At 41.2% G+C, this 19,786-nt stretch overlaps 2 protein-coding genes across 3 annotated transcripts in view; one reads left to right on the forward strand and one right to left on the reverse strand.

The window, feature by feature from the left end:
* Nucleotides 1-4,200: 4,200 nt before the first annotated feature.
* Nucleotides 4,201-15,955, reverse strand: LOC306968145 (eIF5-mimic protein 2-A-like). The gene is made up of 12 exons (XM_079563453.1): nt 15,844-15,955; nt 15,188-15,261; nt 14,307-14,483; nt 14,066-14,160; nt 12,000-12,065; nt 11,755-11,890; nt 9,823-9,932; nt 9,307-9,477; nt 7,690-7,836; nt 6,238-6,376; nt 5,868-5,990; nt 4,201-4,756 (listed from the first exon to the last, which is right to left on the reverse strand). Exons 1-12 carry the CDS (start codon nt 15,948-15,950, stop codon nt 4,725-4,727), a joined length of 1,377 nt encoding a protein of 458 aa, XP_079419579.1. The 5' UTR covers nt 15,951-15,955; the 3' UTR covers nt 4,201-4,724.
* A 1,013-nt stretch (nt 15,956-16,968) lies between these two features.
* myo1b (myosin IB) overlaps nt 16,969-19,786 on the forward strand; it is an 89,328-nt gene continuing 86,510 nt past the window's right edge. The window contains exon 1 of one of the 2 annotated variants that reach the window (XM_079563382.1): nt 16,969-17,391. The gene's annotated coding sequence lies outside the window, so the exon portion shown is untranslated. The remainder of the gene's footprint in view (nt 17,392-19,786) is intronic. The other variant, XM_079563381.1, reaches the window with a different exon arrangement.

The raw sequence follows: 19,786 nt of genomic DNA on the forward strand, positions 1-19,786 counted from the left end.
TTCCTCAGCTTTATGGCTTGGATTTTACGCACACATTTTCACACAAAGCGCCCAGAGAAGCACTTTTATTCCCCCCCCCCCCCCATTTCATGTTCTTTAGAGCGACTAAATAAAACGGAAAAAGAAAACAAATCCTTGCGGGGAAGTGGTGGAGGAAAAAAAAAAAATACTGATGTCACATAGGTTTGTAGTCTGCCCCTGTCTAATACTTTCGAGTCCTGGTTCCTTCAAAATGGCACTTTTCATTTGAGCTCCACTCTTGAAAATTTCTGGGAGGCGTTGGTGATGACTGGGGAGTGTGGCTAAAGGGTTTACTGCCATCTGTTGGTTACAAGTGGAACTGATTAAATATTCATAATGGACCCGTCAGACAGTCCCAGCTTAGTGCCAGACGTGACCTAAGAGGGGATTTGCCACTCAACACCAGTGTACATAAAGGAGTGGAGGTTTCCACAGAAGAGCAATCATTTCTGCTGTAAAGTCAGTTTGTGTTGAGATGACCACCTCAGCATGTTGTGTTGATTTTTACCATGTTACTGTGTAGCCTATATCAGTGGATCTGTTTTAGACCCTTTGCAGATCCAATTCAGTCCCCATTTGATCTTAATCTAGGCCTGATAGTTTTCCAAAGGTCAAATATCTTATGAGGTGGCATTTGGAAGGTCAAATATTCTACTTGGTACAATATGCTTGGTACTTGTTTGGTGCTGGAACTGTTAACGTGCATATGACTGGTTTTAATGCTTTTGAAAATATGACTTATTTAGATGGATCACATCTGTTGTATCTCTTGTCATTTTATTTCAGTGAAGCAGCAAATTAATGTGTGAAATGTTGGGCAGAAAAGTTGTCTTTATTTGATTTTTTAAGCTACTGACAGGAAGTGACAGATGGAGTTTGACTCAGTTCCCATAGACATAACATGGTCGACATGGCAACAGTTTAAAATGGTTTGCCTCTATCTATGTCACTTCCTGTCGGTGTCCAGAAGGAAGCAAAACTAAACATCACAAAAATGATCAAATTAAAGAAAGCAAAGAAGTGTGTTAATTATGTTTTAGCAAATATTTCATCTACTGTGTCATATGCACTTTAACCTCTCAACTCCTGCCTGAACCAAGAGCATTTTCTCAAGTTCAGCTTTACCCAAATCCTGTAGGCCAGTGTAATGCCTCATTTGAAAGCTAAGATCTACAAAACTCATCTAAATGGATCTTTTTCCTCATTTTTTAATACATTTTTTGTCATTTTTGGTCACATTTTGGTCACATTTTTTGTCATTTTTTTTGTCATTTTATGTCACACTTTTGTCAAAGTTTTCTCACTTTTTTGTCACATCTTCATCATTGTTTTCGTCTCAGTTTTGTCGCTTTTTTCACACCTTTTTTCCAGAAGCTTTTGGATTGGGGTAAAGCCAAACTGGAGAAAATGTGCTCGGTTCAGGTGGGAGTTAAGGGGTTAAAGGATACCAGCATGGTATTGAAAAAAAAAGTGTAAGTGCTTTATTGTCATTGTACAAGCATACAAAAAAATATTCTTCAGGTGTCAGTCCTGAGCTGCTGCGGCTGAGCCGTGCTGCCACTGTGGGTGAACCTGACCAGCATAACCTTGGAGGTCGGGGAAACTGTAGCACTCTGAAGAAACCAGGTTGGCTGCACTGTGTCTCCTCTGATCCTCTGAAATGGTGCACCGCCTCCTGGGTTTGTCCCTGTTTCAGAGCGTGGTGTCCTGCACTGGTCAGCTTCTGCTTCCTCTTCCTCCTGCAGGTCCCTCCACTCCACAACAGTCTTTCACCATCTCATTCATCCCTTTTTTGTTTCCTGTAGCCCCCCTTATGACACCTCCACTGTGCTGCATGGGGCTCTTGGTGCCTCTTCAGTGTCTCAAAAGAAGAAGAAAATAAAGCACTAGAAGTTTTGATGCTGTTGGTCCAGTGACTTGGTTGTTTCAGCTCAAATAAATAACACACATTTAAAAAATAAATGGTCTTGTATGGAATAAACAAAATTGTTTGATTTCCTGGTTCTGGATGACAAGTATCATTAAAGTACCGGTATTAGAAAATTCAAATGTAACCTTTACCCAGGCCGAGTACTGGACGTGATGTTTGAGAATCACGGGCAGTTGAAAGTCAAGTATGTTTCATTGTGTTGCAAAATAGGGGACAATACCTTTTACTGTTACTGCTGAGAGTGAGGAGTGAATATGGTCCAATGTCGCTGTAGTGCGACAAACCCCTCGATTTAACCAGCCTTACACCGGAACGGATTTTTGATACTCCAAACTTTTGAATGATCTTTTATTTCTGCTTTGAAACAAGTTTACCTTAAAGAACCCTGTTAAACATTCCCTGTGTGTCTTGTGGCTGGCCGTGTTAACCACCACAGGCTGTTTGTTACTTTGTAAAATGCCTCCTCTTCCTAATGACTGTGCATGGCCCTCTGTTTGGCTAACATCTCGAATCACCATCTCACTCTTGTTTATGCATGCTTGACTGCGCCATAATTACCATTTAAAGTGGGCTCCAAGTGAAGTGAATGAGATTGGGGGCACACCTTCGGGTCGCCGTCTTCTGTGATTACTTGATTAGACTCGGGCTGGACGAGATAAATCGCTGGGACATTTTTTTTCCCCCAAGGATCAAGTGGAAGTGTGACCAAAAAGGCATTTCCAGAAAATTATGCAACCTTTTGGAAACAATTACCTCCAACAATGAAGTGCTGTTTCGCTGCCAGAGTTGTTAGTCAGCAGCATCATACATATCTTTGTTCTGTGACTAAAACAATGCCGGCAGCTGAACACAAGGGACACATGAGACCTTCAAATGCGTGCAAATAAGAGATCTTCGTCATTCAATACACAGTGAACGTGATGCAACTAAAAGTGAAACATTTCAAAATAAGGTTGCAATGCACCTTATAGATCCAGGCTTGGACTAAAAGACAGGAGGTGGGTTGAGCTGCCAAAAAATAAGACTTTCAAATGATTTCTTTTATGGCTCAATAACTTCAGAATTGTAATATTGCTCATGGACCCCCTAAATGTGTTCTTAAAAATAAACTCCAACAACACTTGGATCTTGAACCACCCAAAACAATTCTGAAGCAATACGTAATAGCACTGCCCCAGAAACCCATCTAGGACACAAGGGCTTTGCAACGGTAGAAATTACTTCTGGTCAGTATTAACTTATTTCATAATTGCCCGTCAGTGGGTAAAGCCAGAATTTTTAAATGTTAGCACAATGATTGGTAAACTACACTTGGGGGGACATTTATCAAGACAGGTGCTGCTAATAAACTGAAAAACATGCCATTTTGTTAGCATGTTTGAGGTTGCCTGTATTACAATAATATGGCCCTAAATGATATGTATCGTATAATCCGGACTACAAGTCACACCGGCCAAAAAAACTGCACGTTTGACAAGCCTCTCCCGGCAACAAGTTGTTCAAGCACCCATTCGCAGACTTGTTCCTCTAGCTGTGGCCAATCGGTGCCATGCCATTAGTCCAATGTCTCATTATTCCAAAAATTTACCATTGGACAGAGGTGCCGTTAGTCTGACATCTCTTTAGTCAGAAAAAAAAACAGGCCCATTAGTCCGAACTCCCATTTGTCCAAGTCCACTTAAGAGAATCGCCATCTAGCAGCTGTCAGTGTGAAAACATTGTGGGATTATATATTTTGATATGCAAGTCACACCCAAAACCAAACTATGAAAAAAATGCTACTTAGTCTGGAAAATACGGTACATAAGACAATGCTGCATGAGCACATAATGCACAAATGACTCTGCTGATCCAGTTTTGCATGTGCCACTCACTTCGCACATGAGCAAACGCTTGGTAAATAACCACCCTAGACCACTTAAACAAGTCTGACCAATTTACACACAATTTATTCTAGATTTGGTGTGTTTTGCGTTGTTTTTATTGAAAACTGTACTCAAAAAATATAGTATTATTAGGTTTATTTGTGTGGCAAAAGTCAGATAGATCTTATTACATTGGTTCCTTTCCTTATCCGCTTGTCAAGGGTGATTGACACTGTAGACAATAACTTCCGCCATCATGGGAAAGCAGTGTCTTTATTCTAAAAAAAACAAAAACAAAAAAACCTCATGGTACAGAAAATTAAAAACTACAGCTTTAACATGATTCAGTTACAAATTTTAATTCAGTTCATGGGATTTTACCACTTTTTACATTGTTTAAAAATGGCAACCAATACCAATGATAGACAACCTCTAAAAAATCTGCAATAATACACACAGTTGGTACAAATGTAATTGGTACAAGTCGGTAAACAGGATTACCATGGAGAGGAGCAAGATGTCCGCCTCTGGCAAACAAGAAATCCGAGAAGGCGAACCACATTTGAAAGGTATGCTGCTAAAGGCTTCTTTTAAAAGGGAACAATTTTTGAAGAAAGTTCCCTTCTGATGGATGAAAGGGGCTTTTGATCTATTGAAACATAAATGTGGCTCCGAGTCCAGTCCATCTCAAGAGTACAAAGACCAGAGTATTGATTTTGGAAAGAGTTGGTATCTAAAATAAACCAGTATTAAAGCCCTTACAAGTCGATCTAGATATGAGGAGGTAGAAGAGACAAGGAAACGGAAACCCCCAAAAATACCTGTTACAAAACTCTGCACTGCATTTGGTGCTGTTAATGTAAAAAATACTAAATCGCAAAAAAAATGGCAGTCGTCTCCAAGCGCTCTCAGTCAGCCTCCTCTTCCTCTGATTCAGACTCTGGGAAGACAAAGAAAAATGTCAAACTTGGAGAAATGTGGAGAAATTGACACCGCTGTTCAGTGATGTGATTTGGACCAGTGGTTCTCTAGTTGTGTCCATATCGCCTTGTGCATGTATGATCTCTATGAAGCCAAGCAGGGGCCTGGTTAGAATCTGGGAACACCAAGGAAGCGGTGGAGGGTCCATTAGTGCAGATCAGTGCAGCTACATCTGTGTCTACCCCAAGGGCAGCTGTGGCTACATAGCTTTACCACCAACGAATATGGAAGGAATGTTACACTGTCGCTCGTAAAAGCTTTTTACGTCTGAAAGGCACAATACAAATAAATTCCTCTCCTTCCCTTTGTATGTGTACGACTATGGTACTTGGTTTCTTCAGGTGGCACAAAAGGGCAATTCTAAACTCTTCATTTCATTCATTTGGTACTTTTCTGGCTTAGACAGTTTGCACTCAGTTTAAATATTACACTTTAATTAGAACCCTGTTTAGAGTTCAGCTAGATCGAGACCTTGGAGTACATTTGGAGGTCAAATACTTACGAGGAGAGAAGAAACTGGTGAGACATTGGGACCCACTCTCACTCCATGCCAAGTATATACATTTTTAAATACTGTATTACCTCAGATTTTTGTTGAAAAGGCCTAAAGCATGACACAACAAACGAGGCACCTGTGTTTTTAACAGTCTAAAATATCAAATGAAATGTCCCTGTGTAGGCACCCGCTGAGATTCTAATAATGGTTCCCCTTTTGAGTCCAAAAGGTTCTCAAAAGGTTTGGAATATGCCCTTGCCCATGGCAATGTCATCTGCAGAGGTGGAATCGTGATTCGTGAATATATGAACACTAGAATGTTGAGGTTACAGTCAGAGGCTTTGTGAAGGCCAAAGAAGATTTAAAGATGAAGTGACCAAACATGACGGGAGTTGGTTTAAGCAAAAAAAAAAGTAGGAAAAGATTCCTGGTGCCACATTTTGAAAAATAAATGCAGTTGACAAATCTGTCACATTTGTTTGTTATTGAGTCAAAGTTAGCTCAAAAAAGATTTTCACAAATAACCAAGCCCAAAAAAGGAAAAAAATACAAATCTGGGATGGAAAGTGCTTACCTTCTTCTGCATTCTTGAGCCACTCAACAAATGCTTTCATCTGTTCAAGGAAAACGCTCTTCCCTTTGGCGACGTGGGCATCGTTGTACCACTTCAAAATGGCTCCCTCGCTCAAGACATCGGCTAAGATGTAAAAAATAAACATAAAAAAAAGGACAATTTAGTGTTTTGCCAAATGCACAGATGCATCAGCAGGTGCTAGAAAAACAAATGTCGCCAGGCAGGTTGACTACATCAATCAAGACAAACTTTTGGCTATAATCTCCAGCCATCTGGCATTACTGTGTTACCTAGCGAGCTTCCGCAAATAGAGCCACCAACAGAGAGAAGGTAGAATAAAAAATAAAGTTTTATAAAGAAAATAAGTTACCTTTATAGAGCAGCACGACAATTTTCTGAAAGGCTTTCATGAAGTGGATGTTGTCGTAACAATATTCCTGGATCTTGAGCAGAAGGGTGACCTCGGAGAGGCCCTGGGAGGTAAAAGCGTTCAACAATGGGCTGTATAGCTACAAAAGCACAGAGAGAGAGAGAGAGAGAGCAGTTAATTAGTTGAACACGTTTTCTACAGTATTAGAGGTTGCTTTTCAAATCTGAACAAAAACATGAGGCTTTAGGAGGTTGCAAAAGCCCCAAACTTGCAATTCCATGAAGTCCCTTTGTAGAAAGACATCAGAAATAAAAATTAAAGTTTCTTATGCAGACCCTTCTAAAGAAATACCATCCATCCATTTTCTTCCGCTTTATCCGGGGCCGGGTCGCGGGGGCAGCAGTCTCAGCAGAGATGCCCAAACTTCCCGATCCACACACACCTCCTCCAGCTGTTCTGGGGGGACCCCGAGGCGACACCAGGCCAGCTCGGAGACATAGTCCCACCACCGTGTCCTGGGCCTTCCACGAGGCCTTGTCCCACTAGGACATGCCTGGAACACCTCCCGCGGGAGGCGACCAGGAGGCATCCGGAACAGATGCCCGAGCCACCTCAGCTGGCTCCTTTCGACGTGAAGGAGCAGCGACTCTACTCCGAGCTCCTCCCGGGTAACTGAGCTCCTCACCCGATCTCGGAGGGTGCGCCCAGCCACCCTGCGAAGGAAACTCATTTCGGCCGCTTGTATTCGCGATCTTGTCCTTTCGGTCATGACCCAAATCTCATGACCATAGGTGAGGGTGGGAACGTAGATCGATGGGTAAATCGAGAGCTTTGCCCTCCGACTCAGCTCCCTCTTCACCACGACAGACCGATACAGCGACCGCATCACTTCTGACGCCGCACCGATCCGTCTATCGATCTCACGCTCCATCCGTCCCTCACTCGTGAACAAGACCCCGAGATACTTGAACTCCTCCACTTGAGGCAAGATTTTTTTTAAAGGGTTAACCAGCAGAGTTAGCAAGCTTCATGCAACGGATGTGCCGTCTCTGCAAAGGATATCGTACTGATGAAATAACAGCATCAGGTTTTGTCACTTAAAGGAAATAGATAGAAGTTGTCTTTTTATACTCGCTACTGCCACCACAGGTCTTACGTGTAACTGCAGTTTCTATATTTAACTCGTGCATGACGGTAATTCGGACCCAAATTATTAACTTTTTGAGTGGCAGTGCAGGATTTTAGAAGCAGTTGTGGTGAATAGGTCTGGGCTCATTCTACATATTGGGACATTGCTTAAGCATGTAAGTGGTATCATTTTAACATTTTTAAACTCCGTCAAGTTCACCTTTTATTCTCCTGCTAATCTTAAACAGGATCTGCAATCAATGTGAGATTATGACCTTCATGTTTATTATGCTGCCAAAAACATAATAAAATCCTAAAAACTACCTTCAAATGTTTGATGGCTTGCTCGGTCACCAGCTCCTCCTTCTTGTTCCACTCCACGGTGCTCATTAAACTGGCCCAAATCAGCCCAATCATCGTCTGCTCTGAGATATTGTTCTTCTTGAGTTCCTCTCTGGTGTAGACAATAATCTGTGCAGTCCCAAAACACAAAAGAAATCAGCCACACAATGAAGGAATCTACAGATGCCTTTTCTACAGTTATCCATTTGACACGGGGCTAGAATTGCAAACACCACTTACAATGGTTTATTATTACGGAGCAAAAAAAATGCTGTTGTATGCCGAGTTATGATGTGGTGGCTATGGCAGACTGGCCTTATTAGTTTCAAAGACAAACCAATTTAATTGAATTTGCAGCCATAATGTATGTAGATATATCCAATACAAGCATGCAAAACAGATGCATCTTGTGTTTTTCTTTTAACTCTGGCTTCTCTCCCAAATGCACTTGCAAATCTATGCATCGATGCAATGTTCATTTGGACAACATACTTCAAGCAAGTTCAAGTCTTCTGACAAAAATGTAATTCAATTTTAGTCTAGTTTTAGTCGACTCAAATTGCATGTAAATTTAGTTGACCAATTTTGTCCTAAATTTAGTCAAGTGAATTCACATGCAATTATAATATTATAATCATATTTAATCAAGGTCCTCTGCTTCATGGAGCTTCTCCCACATGAACAAAACTCAGTTCCTTTGGCATAGAATTTAAATGATTTGAGGCTTTCAGACTGTCAGTGGAAATTTAGAAGATTTTAGTTTTCATTTTTATGTAGTTTTATTTTAGTCGATGAAAATATCTGGACATTTAAGTTATAGTTTTAGTCTCATAAAACACTTAGTTTTAGTACAAAAGGAGTAGTTTGACTAAAATTACGACTAAATATTTTAGTCAATAAAATTAACACACATCTGTTAATCTTCCCACCCTTGGCCTTTAAAGTAGCAGTCAAAGTGGACATAGGTAAATGGGCAGTCAACCCAATGCACTATGGACATAAATCAGCCATGAGGAAGCTCCCTGGACGGGGAGTGAAACGCCAACATCTCTTAAATGCCATAAAGTCCATTTGCTCTGTTTTAATGTTATAAGACTGAATCAAACACCTGGACGACTGAGAATCTACATCGAAACTCATCTCTGGACCCCTAGGTCTTGGCTAGACTTTGGTGCAGGTGGTCAGAGAATATAAGGAGCAACACATTTGTTTTTTATAATGAAATAAGTTAAAGTCGAGCTGCCACAGGTGTTTTGTAAATCGAGACAATCTTAACTGGTACATTGAGCCAACCAATGAAAATTCTAGTCGATTAAAATCACATCGACTAATTGGTGACTAAGTGATCATTGAATCAGGCTTGTTGCTGTTCGCTCATCTCTACAGGGATTAAATAGAGGCCACTGTATGAATGGCACAATACAGAAAGCTGAAGGAAAAGACTATGTTCAGGTTGACTGGACTGAAATCTTGGACTAGCTATACTTTTTTTTCTTTGCCCCTTCAAGAAGAGAGATAAAAGGTTAAAACGTCTGACCCCGAGTTCTTTGTCCGTGGAGTGATGAGAAAGAAAGTCGATGCTGTGAACTAAAAGCTTACATCTTTCAGAGGTTCTCCACGCAGCATTTGCTCCTGTAGCTCCTTCTGCAGCTCCTTTCGAGCCCCGATGGACTGCTGGTTTTTACCGAAGTCCGAGAGCTCTTTGAGTCCGGCGTCAGTGAAGTACTTGCAGAAGTGTTCACAGCTGCGTTTGTTGGCCGGGAACAGCTCCTGTCAAAAAGGGGAAAAATAAATCGGGAATGACAAAAGATTTATCAAGAGTCTTTAGTGATTTACTTAGAGCTTTTGATTTGATTAGAGTTTGGGCTCTTGGTCTCCCTGGCCATTTTCTCAACAACAAAATGCAGTTTTATATATTTCAACCTCCAGTATAAGTAAATAAAAATATGCTCAATACGCAATTTACAGACTTGACCAAGAGAGCACTGCTATCAGAAATGTAAAGGAATTACACTGTCACCCAATAGACGACTGCCAAACGACCAGCCAAGGCCAATAATCTGCAGCTCGAATTGCTACACCTTTAATACCAGTTTTTATGCGGAGTGCCCTTACCAGGAGCCTGTTGTCCATGCCAACTTTCCTCAGACTGCCAGCCACCGAGTTTATGTCCTTCTCGGAGAGCCAGGATTTGAAAAGTTTCACAGCGAAGGCGGCAGAGACACCTGAACAAATGCAGAAAAAAACGTGTGTGTCAGCTGTGGAGTGCAGACCTGCCGGGATAAAGCTAGGTGTGAGTAATGCGTCAGTAAACAGAGCTCTGCAGGAGGCAATTAGAGAGCGCTCTATGTGGAACAGCAGCTCAGTGAGAAGCGTCGGTCTAGACTCGGAGAAGCGGAGGGTGTGAGGGGATCAAAGGGATATTAAACACAGAAGACGCTTAGACACAGACACACAGGTTTAGCTGGACATTACAAACAAAAACAGTCAAAAGTTCAGCACTGCATTAAGGCGTAGGTGGCCCATAGAGGAATAGAGCGCGGTAATGCCACATTTGACCACTTTGTATACAACTTCTGTGGTCATAAAGGGATTTCAATGATGGGACAAGGCATTCAGAAACGCTCTTATTTTGGAGCTGTAAATGCTACTGGACTGTGGGCCATGGGGTTAACTGGCCATAACTTAAAGGGGACCTAACTTTCTAAAAACAAAACAACTGAGTCTTTTGTGCATTACCCCTTTAACCTGAGAACTCATCAGGAAATGTCAACGTGGACAGACTGAAGACACGTTTTTAGGTTGTACACAGAAGTTAACAAGTGCTTGGCTATAAAAGAGAAGCGTCTTTAAATATGAGCTATCGCGACGTCGTCACATCCGGGGGCCGTGGTAGGCATTTTACGTTTTAAACAAATGATACACATTATATTTTGTGTTCAGGACCCCCTTGAAAAGGAGATGGTTCATCTCAACGCGGGTATCCTTGAAATAAATAAATAAGAATCCCATGATCGGCAAAAACAATGTTCATAAACAGGGCATTACTTCCCTTGCACTGTAACATATCTATCATTTCATAAAACCGTAATAAAACCAAGAAGCAATTTGCACATCCCCACTTTAATGTGCATATGACACATTAGACACAATTTGCTAAATCATGGTTAACTCAATTATATTGAAGATTTTACAAAACAAAATTTACCCAGCTTTTAGTTTGACCATTGTTGTGATGTTTATAGTTTCACTTCCTTATTGCACACTGACAGGAAGTGACATAGATAGAGGTAAACAATTTTGAGCTGTTGCCGTGCCAACCATGTTACGTCAATGGGAAACGAGTGACACTGCTATGGAACTTTACCTTTATGTCACCTCTCAAAAGACTTTAATTACATGGGTGATTATATGGTGGGTGAGAGGTAGAAGCACAGAAAGAGCAGGGAAGGGAGGGAGTTCAGCTTCTTGACAGCCTGTCATTAGCTTAAAACTTCAAATAAAAATAACTTTCCTGCCCAATATTTTTTCATTTTACTGCTGCAGCACTGAAATAAAATAATTACTTCTTAGATATGATTAATCTGAATAAGTAATATTTCCAAAAGCATTAAAACCTGTCATATGCGCTTAATCATTGGCATTTATGTATTCGCATTACCCAAATCCTTTTCGCACCTTCACTAGAGGTGTTTGCAATGAACTGCTAAACAGCACTTATAAATATATGTGTTGAAAACGCCTAGATTTAATTGGTATAGTATTTACAACAAAGCAACACTCGACGAACAAAGTGTGAGGACTGAATGAACAATGCAAGATAGAGTCCAAAATGGCTTCATCAATTCAATGCAAAATTATCAAAATGGCCACAAGAATGTAGGACAGAAGAACAGACCTCGGTGAGACAGGACATACCAAGATAAAGTGCATGCAGAGAAGTTGAGGTATTAGAAAAAAAAAAAGAGAACTGAAAGTACGCAATAACTTTGAGAATGCCCTGCCTTTACACCGTGACAAAGCAGCCCAAAGAGGCAGAGCATGTACCTTCTTTGACCAGGTTCTCGTTGAAAAGGCTGCCGAGGATGGAGGCCGAAATGTTGCCGTTGGCCAATAAAATCCCTGTGAGCATGGCCAGCTTGTTACGCTCTGACTCAGTGAAGCCCTTGAGGAAGAGCAGCAGCTGCAAATGTGGGAGAAAAGCACTTTAATAGGAGCACGCACAATCCCAGAAGCTAAATGGTAAAAATACATAGGCAGAAGGTTATGGATTATGTAAAGTATAAACTCACTTTCTTAATCTCCTCCTCAAAGCCTTTCTCCAAATACTTGTAACGCCGGATCAGCTTGTTGAAGACCTAAAGAAAACAAGCCAGTTAACAAAACACACCCAGACATGTACAAGTACAGCCCTCATTATATTTGAGACCGTAACCGTTACTGATTAAAAGGTGTCATGTTTTGTTTACACGTTACACTGAGGAAAACGTCAACTGTTCAAGTCCAGACTAAAGGCTCACCCATTTAGACATGCCTTCCGGAACACCGAGTACTGATCTATTTTGTTTAGTGTGCTGGTGTTTTTATATTTTGTGTCATTTCATGCTGAATGTTTTTTCTGTTTTTTTAATGTAAAGCCAAGTGTTGTTGTAAAGTGCAATAGAAATAAACTTTGATAATATTAAATCTTTTTTTTAATCAATCAACCGAGGATGGGCTAGTCTTTTTTTGAATGTAGACAAGCTATTTGCAGGTCAAGTTTGTTGAATATGGGGCTGGAAATTTGGTGATTCATAACAATGCCTGGTGGGTATATTACCTTACACAACCTTCACAAAAGAGCAACACAAGCGCGCCTGGAATTGTCGTATACAATGTCACAATAAAATGTTTTACTTTTACAGAATAGAACGGTTTACATTTGATTTTTAATGTATTAATATCTAGCAGTCGTTCTCTACTGGTGGGTCACTGGCCACGGAGAAACGGTTTTAATTAGTGTTCAGATCAACAAAACTTTTTGACGAAATGCTGTGGATTGCTATTGCTATTTAACCTGGCTAACGCCATGCTGCTGTGTGCGCTCCAATCATTTCGAACTGCACAGCAGCCTCGGGACCATGGCCGAAATTCTCGCATGGATTTGGGAACCAATCACAGAGCGAGGAGGGTCGGCAAGACGATATACGGAAGTTTGTAGTTTATTTAGTTTATTTACGGATTAATAAATAAAAAGTTTATTTACGGATCCAACATGACAGCAGCAGACACGATGGTATTTTTCGATCAAGCTTTAGACCTTGTTCTAAATAGTTTATCTCAAAAGTTTACAGCGGGTACGTCATACGTCATCTCATACGATGATACGATTGGCCATGGCTACGTGCAGACGCATGATACTTTTTTTTTTCTTTTTTCATATCGCCCAATAAACGACTATGGACGATCGTAAACCACACCTCTCCTACGAGAAAATGAATTGGTGGTTCCCAGACTAAATATCACTTGTGATTTTAGTCTGACGTTAGCCAGGCTAATTGCTATTCTAAAACAGGGCGAAACTGCACATGTTTTTTTTTTGAAGTTCAAAATGCATTTGCCGTAAATTCCGGACTATTGAGCGCACCTGAATAGAAGCCGTGCCAACCAAATGTATATATATTTCTTTTACATATACAGGCTGCACTGGTCTATAAGCTGCAGCTGTTCTAAGCGCATTTGAAGCATCATCGCTGGAAATACAGGACTTTTGTATTTGCGCGGTAAAATGTTCCAAGAGAACGGTGGCCAACAGGTACATTAACTTATCAATGTTTGTTAAGAACTTCAATTATGTTATTCCTGAAACGTGCGTGTGTTCAGTCAAGACAAAAGCACTGGCTGCACAGCAACTGCTCCTTGGTAGAATGGCTGGTTTAGAGCCGCCCTCCTCGGCATGTTAACACACACAGTCTTAGGAGCTCGGGAGTTTCCCAGTGTTCAAAGCTGCTTGGAGCTGGATCCATGGTGACCGCCCGCAGCTACTTTTGAGACCTGTACATCGCTGGACCCTCCATAATATTTCAGCCGTGAGAGAATTAAGCGCATTTATTTTACACTCAAAGCCACGTTAGCTATAGCGTGGGAGGGCATCCTGCTGCCCCAACACATGATGTGGAGGAAGACAGTGATAGGGTGACATACGACACAATATTCTGTAAGACTATAAAAATCTACAAATTAAACGCACCGTTACATAAGCCACAAGGTTCAAAGTTGGAAAAAAGTAGCCGGAAATTCTGGTATATAATTTTGTAATACCAAAGTGAAAGTAAGAGTTGTGAAAACTTTCTGAACACATTGTAAAACTTTGACACACCTGTGCATAAGCCTGCATTGTCTCCATGTCTTCTTGTGCTTTAAAAAGGCAGAACTCAGTGCAGGTCATGTCATCGGATAGAGTTCCTCCTGGGGCTGAAAAACAATGTTTTATTTGAGAAAGAGTTGCGCAACACCATAAATCCTCCACCTCCCTGAGACATATTACTTGCCTGCTTCCCTTCAGTTATAAAAAAGTGCTACCAATGATTTGTTTCTAAAGGTTGACAGCAGTCACTTACCCAGCATTCCGCCGGCCACCAGGATGTCAAACAGGGTCTCAGCATAGCGCCGGTAGTCGAGTTTGGCACCAGAGGCATCGAGGAACTTCGCAACAGCTTCCAAATCAGTGCCAGATTGGTTCAGACCTTGTACGATAGTTTCCTGGAACTGTGTAGGGTCAAACCTCTCCTTTTCATCTGCCACAGAAAAAACCCAAAACGTAATTCAAGCATTTTGTATTATGACAAATTGAAGTGAGTAGAAAACAGCAAAGGATAACTTTGGAAAGATATTCACACATACACGTTTTAAATGTGTCCGGGCATTACTGAAATATTTTTATGTTGGGAGAGGAACAACCTACATGGTTAACAGGTTTGACGTAAATAAAGAGGGTGGATTATTTTGTTGTGACGAAATCAAGTTCTGACAAGTCATGTGCGCACAAGCAAGGGTGGCATGTCTTATCAAGTGAAGGTAGCAGATAGGAGTTTTCACATACGAGTATATTTGAGTCTAGCTAAATGTAACTCTGACATAACCGAATCAGACATCGGATTAAAATGCATAAATAATTTAATAATATTAAACATACCAGTTGTTGGTGGAGAAAATATGTCAAATTGGATGGGTGGAAACAGCTGCAAGATCCAGCTTAACTGAATACATCACCCATAATTTCTACAATGGGACTTTATTCAGTAGATTACAATTTCTTCAAAAACCATAACATGTGATCAAAAATCCTGACTGGTGCATTTGGGATACAAACACATGGTCTACATAGATTTATAAGGCACGTTGCTTTGTGAGAAAGATAACACACAAAACGAAAGTTACAGCACACGCCTCAACCTGTGCAAACCCAGGGCACAGACCCAGAACCACAGCCAACTCTTACCTCTTTTGCGAGTTTTGAAGCGCTGGCCTGTTAGCGTAGGCTTCTGCTGCCTTTGGTTACTCATAAAAGACTCTCTAAAAACACACACACAGACACAGGAAAAGTACGGTTAGCATGGACAAGAACAATCACAGTGGCAACCCCCCATTTTGTGAAGGCCGTGCACTTAGTGTTAGCTACTCAAATCAATCTGGCTAATTATATAGCAGTTCAACTCTGTCATGGAACTTGAGCATCGACTTATAAAAATCCCAACACATTTCCAATCAAATGCGGCGTTCAATCAGACTAAAATAGCTTAATAGTGGAGATGTGCCAAGAGTCTAGGCATTGTGTTTAATCTAATTATCTGTAACAAGTTAACTGCTAGTTCTTGTTGTAGCCGGAAGCTAACGCTAGCTAACCCACGCAGTAATATTCACAGATAAGAAACGCGTACATCTTCGCTCACGTCTTCGATTTAGAGCTGCAATACGTGGCTGGCTATTGTTTTCCTATTATCACACACGATGTACAAATGAGATTTAAAAACGCAGACGGACCAGCTTCCCGACTTTAGACGACACCTGTGAAGACCTCGCGTTTATACTTTCGCCAAATCGTACACGGATACGGTTAGGCAAAACGCATGCACGAAAGAAAAACAATCGACTTACCGAAATACGATAGGGGTGCAAAAACAATCCGTGAAACGAAAAGTGAATCGCGGGCTGGACACACGCGTACTCCTAGAAAAGGGGAAATTACGGAGGCCGATGCGCATGCGCACAACTGTCAAATCGCGTTGGGTCACTACACTTACGGAAGAGGGGGGCGTAGTTTGTAAAGGGGAATAAAGCTTTGTATATTTGCGTGAATTTACCCAACAAAAGCAAGAAATACTGGTAAATACAAAGATTCATTACGTATTTATTAATCTTAATGAAATTTACAGTATTAAAGGGTAGGTCACAAACGCTAAAAAAACACGCACACCCCTACAATTAAGTCATTGCGTTTCCCTATCGCGCAATTTAATAAAATAATAAAATAAGACAGACCAATGTTAAGGAAAGGGTAGGTGTGTTGAACATCAAAAGGCGTTGAGTGCGTCTGCAAGACTAAACTGGGTTTGTGTAGGCAAACGGTGCTTAATTGCAGGCAGTTGCTATGTAGAATTAAGACACAGGAGGGGGATATTGTACCAGGAGCAAGAAGACAAGCGCGCTGATCTGCTGATGGGATGAAGGGAAAAAGTGGAATGGTGCGTTCATCGCGTAAAGGAGGTATCAGACAGTGAAGTGTAAGTTTTAACTTGGTTTTAAGACTGTCCAGCTTAGACCATACAAATATCCAACTTTTACCCAAACTACAAATAAGTAGAATATAATCCAAGTTGTTGTACCTTTGAAAAATAAAGGAGAAGAAAAGAGGGGAAAAATAGAATTCACTGTGATAGTCTTGCATTTTTGTCCTGTCTTATTTTGCACTTTGTCTAATGATGGTTATTTCTGATGATAGTGATGATAATAAAAACATACAATGTATAACTAGGCTAAACAGGTAGGCATATTCATTTATTTATACCTGAAATTTTCCATTTATACCTAGATTAAATGCAATTAAAAGAATGCTAAGGTACTATTTTCAATGCGCAAAAGGTATAGGCCTATCCTGAATTCCATCATCCAGCCTATGCTTGCACTTATTGGTTATTATTGTAGTCTACACACGCCATAGAAATCGGACTGGCCCGGCCTGTGAAGTTTCCTACGCCACGTGAATCCAGCAGCGCACAGCCCCACGCCACGTCCCTCCCCCCCCCCATGTGAGAGCCCGGGCTGGAGGTGATTAAGGGACGCTGAACTACACGGGCTAGAGACGCCGCTACTCTCCAGTCCAACCACTCCCAACGCCCCGGTGGGACCCAGCACTCTCCACCACCACCACCACCACTACTGAGTCCCGCTCAGAGCTGCTCCAGAGCGGGCGCACTTTCGGATGGGTCCCGGCTGCCTCCCCGAACATCATCCAAGTTAACGGAGTGCGCGCAGAAAGCCACGAGTTTTTTTTGAAGCAAAGTGCCAAAGCAGCTGCAGCAGTGAGTGGGCAGCAGCAGAGGGGCTTCAGGAGGAGTTACTTGGAGAATCCCAGCTTTGATCCTACTTTTGTCCAAGGAGGATTTACAACGTGAGGGAGCGCCTCTCGCACAGATAAAGAGGCAAGTATTGCACGCTCTCTTTACGCGCAATGAAACTTTTTGTTGTTGTTGTTGCTGCTAGGATTGCTTTCCCCCATTCATTTAACACGTTTCCAAGTTTGTTTCCAACGTCATTCATTCCCATTGACTTGATTCAAGAGGGGGTTGGGTGGTGTTTATCTTTCCTATACTGCTAATATTTGGATACAATGTTGCTTGGACTAGTGTGGCTGCCATCGCTTCTTCTTTTATGATTTAGAATTGATGCTAATAGTGCAGTGGGGATGCAAAATTGTGGGCATTGTAGAAGCAGACAACCAAAGTGGACAAGTAATGGAGACTAGAGCAGATGTGTCTGTTCATCTCCCATATTGGACCATAAATTGGATAAAGTTATCAATGCAATGGAGCTGGTTATGCATATGGTACAGTGATGAAGCCATACTTTGCTTATTGAGTGGAGTGAAAGTCATTTCTGAAAATGTGTTATGGTCATGCAATTTTAATGTGCATGTGGGATACAAGACAGCTGCGTAATCCTATAAATATCTACCAATATGCATGAAATAAACATTATAGACTGTGGGGATTTCATCATGGCAGCAATATGTGAATGTAAATGAATTATAGGCAAAAAAAAAATACTCCATGGAAGTTTGTATTGAGACACAAATAATCTGTATGATTTGACTTCCTGACCAGAAACACATCAAAACAATCATAGATAGTTTTGTTATGCGATGTTTCTGTGTCCCCATTGTGTGTGAGCGTCAAAGCAGTATCTCAGTTTTCCAGTATTCCATTGGAGTAAAAGTCTTCAAATGTCTTAAATGGGTTTGTGTAACACTTGTTTGCCCATCATCAGCCAAATCTCAGGCTTTTGCCAAGATGACATCCACAAATTCTTGTCATAAATGCAGTCATGATGTTCTCTTGTGCGAATCCCAAGCTCGGATAAAAACGTAGAGAATGACTTCCACATGTGAAACTCAAAAGGCCTTGCAAAAAATACTTTGAGGCTAAAGATTAAGACTTACTCACAAAAGTCACGCTTAGTGTATATTTTGTTACACTTACTGGGCAGTTTTAGGCTACCAGAATATACGCTGACCTCTGTGGATTTCCAACACGAATTTGTTCCGTGTTACCAGGAAAGCCAATGTGAACTTTATTGCCCACACTGATCAAACAAACGGTGATGTAAGCAAACTGCTGGAAGTTGCAGGGAGTTCTGGAAAAAGTCACAGCCATTTCCACCAGTTTTGGAGGAGCCTCAGTCAGCTTGTGGTTGTCATGTTTAGCGGAACAGAGAATCTTCAGTTTTAGATGTGTTGGACAGTCTGTAAATGAAAACAATCAGATGTTTCTGTCTGATTTAATTAACTACAAATGAATTGTTCTTTTGAACCTCATGGATTTTTCTTTATCGGGATAAAGTGTGGTGGGCTTGGAAAACTGTGGTACGCTCTTTGGAGACTTCTGTTAAAGGAATAGGCCACCGTTTTTATATACTAAGATATGTTCTTACCTCACTTTAGTCGAGTTAATATATCCCCGTCTGGTCATTGTCCGCGCGCTCTGTCACGCAAACGGAGCACATACGCAGCCTCTCCCATATGTGACATAGCTCCGAAAAAGCTCACGATAGAAGCTACCAAGCTCTTCCACGTGTTCCCTATTTAAATAAAGTTACGTGAAGTGTTTTCATGCGAAGTATATTTACACAGAAATGTAACGTGTCGATTTTATAAGCAAATAAAAAGGGGGACTATATTGTGAGGCGTAATGATACGAGGAGCACAGCGTCCGCGTAGTAACTCCTAAAGACTTCCCCCGCTCACTTCCGTCAATAACCTTTAGGAGTTACTGCGCGGACGTTTTACTCCTCGTATCATTACGCCTCACAATATAGTCCCCCTTTTTATTTGCTTATAAAATCGACACGTTACATTTCTGTGTAAATATACTTCGCATGAAAACACTTCACGTAACTTTATTTAAATAGGGAACACGTGGAAGAGCTTGGTAGCTTCTATCGTGAGCTTTTTCGGAGCTATGTCACATATGGGAGAGGCTGCGTATGTGCTCCGTTTGCGTGACAGAGCGCGCGGACAAAGACCAGACGGGGATATATTAACTCGACTAAAGTGAGGTAAGAACATATCTTAGTATATAAAAACGGTGGCCTATTCCTTTAAGAGTATGTTGGAGTGATTTGGAGTTCTGAATTAGGATTAGTTGGCCACACTTTGAGGGGAACTAAACATGAACTTCAGGCTTAACTGCAGTAGTAAAAATAGTACTTTAGCTTCAACCCTGGAAGACGTCTGCTTCGTCAGCCGTCCCCACTTCCAGGCTACTTCATTACCATATTGTAATTGGGTTGTTCTGATGTGCCAGAAAGGCCACGCACGACCACT

Source organism: Gobius niger (assembly GCF_951799975.1).
Source record: "Gobius niger genome assembly, chromosome: 9".
NCBI lineage: Eukaryota > Metazoa > Chordata > Actinopteri > Gobiiformes > Gobiidae > Gobius > Gobius niger.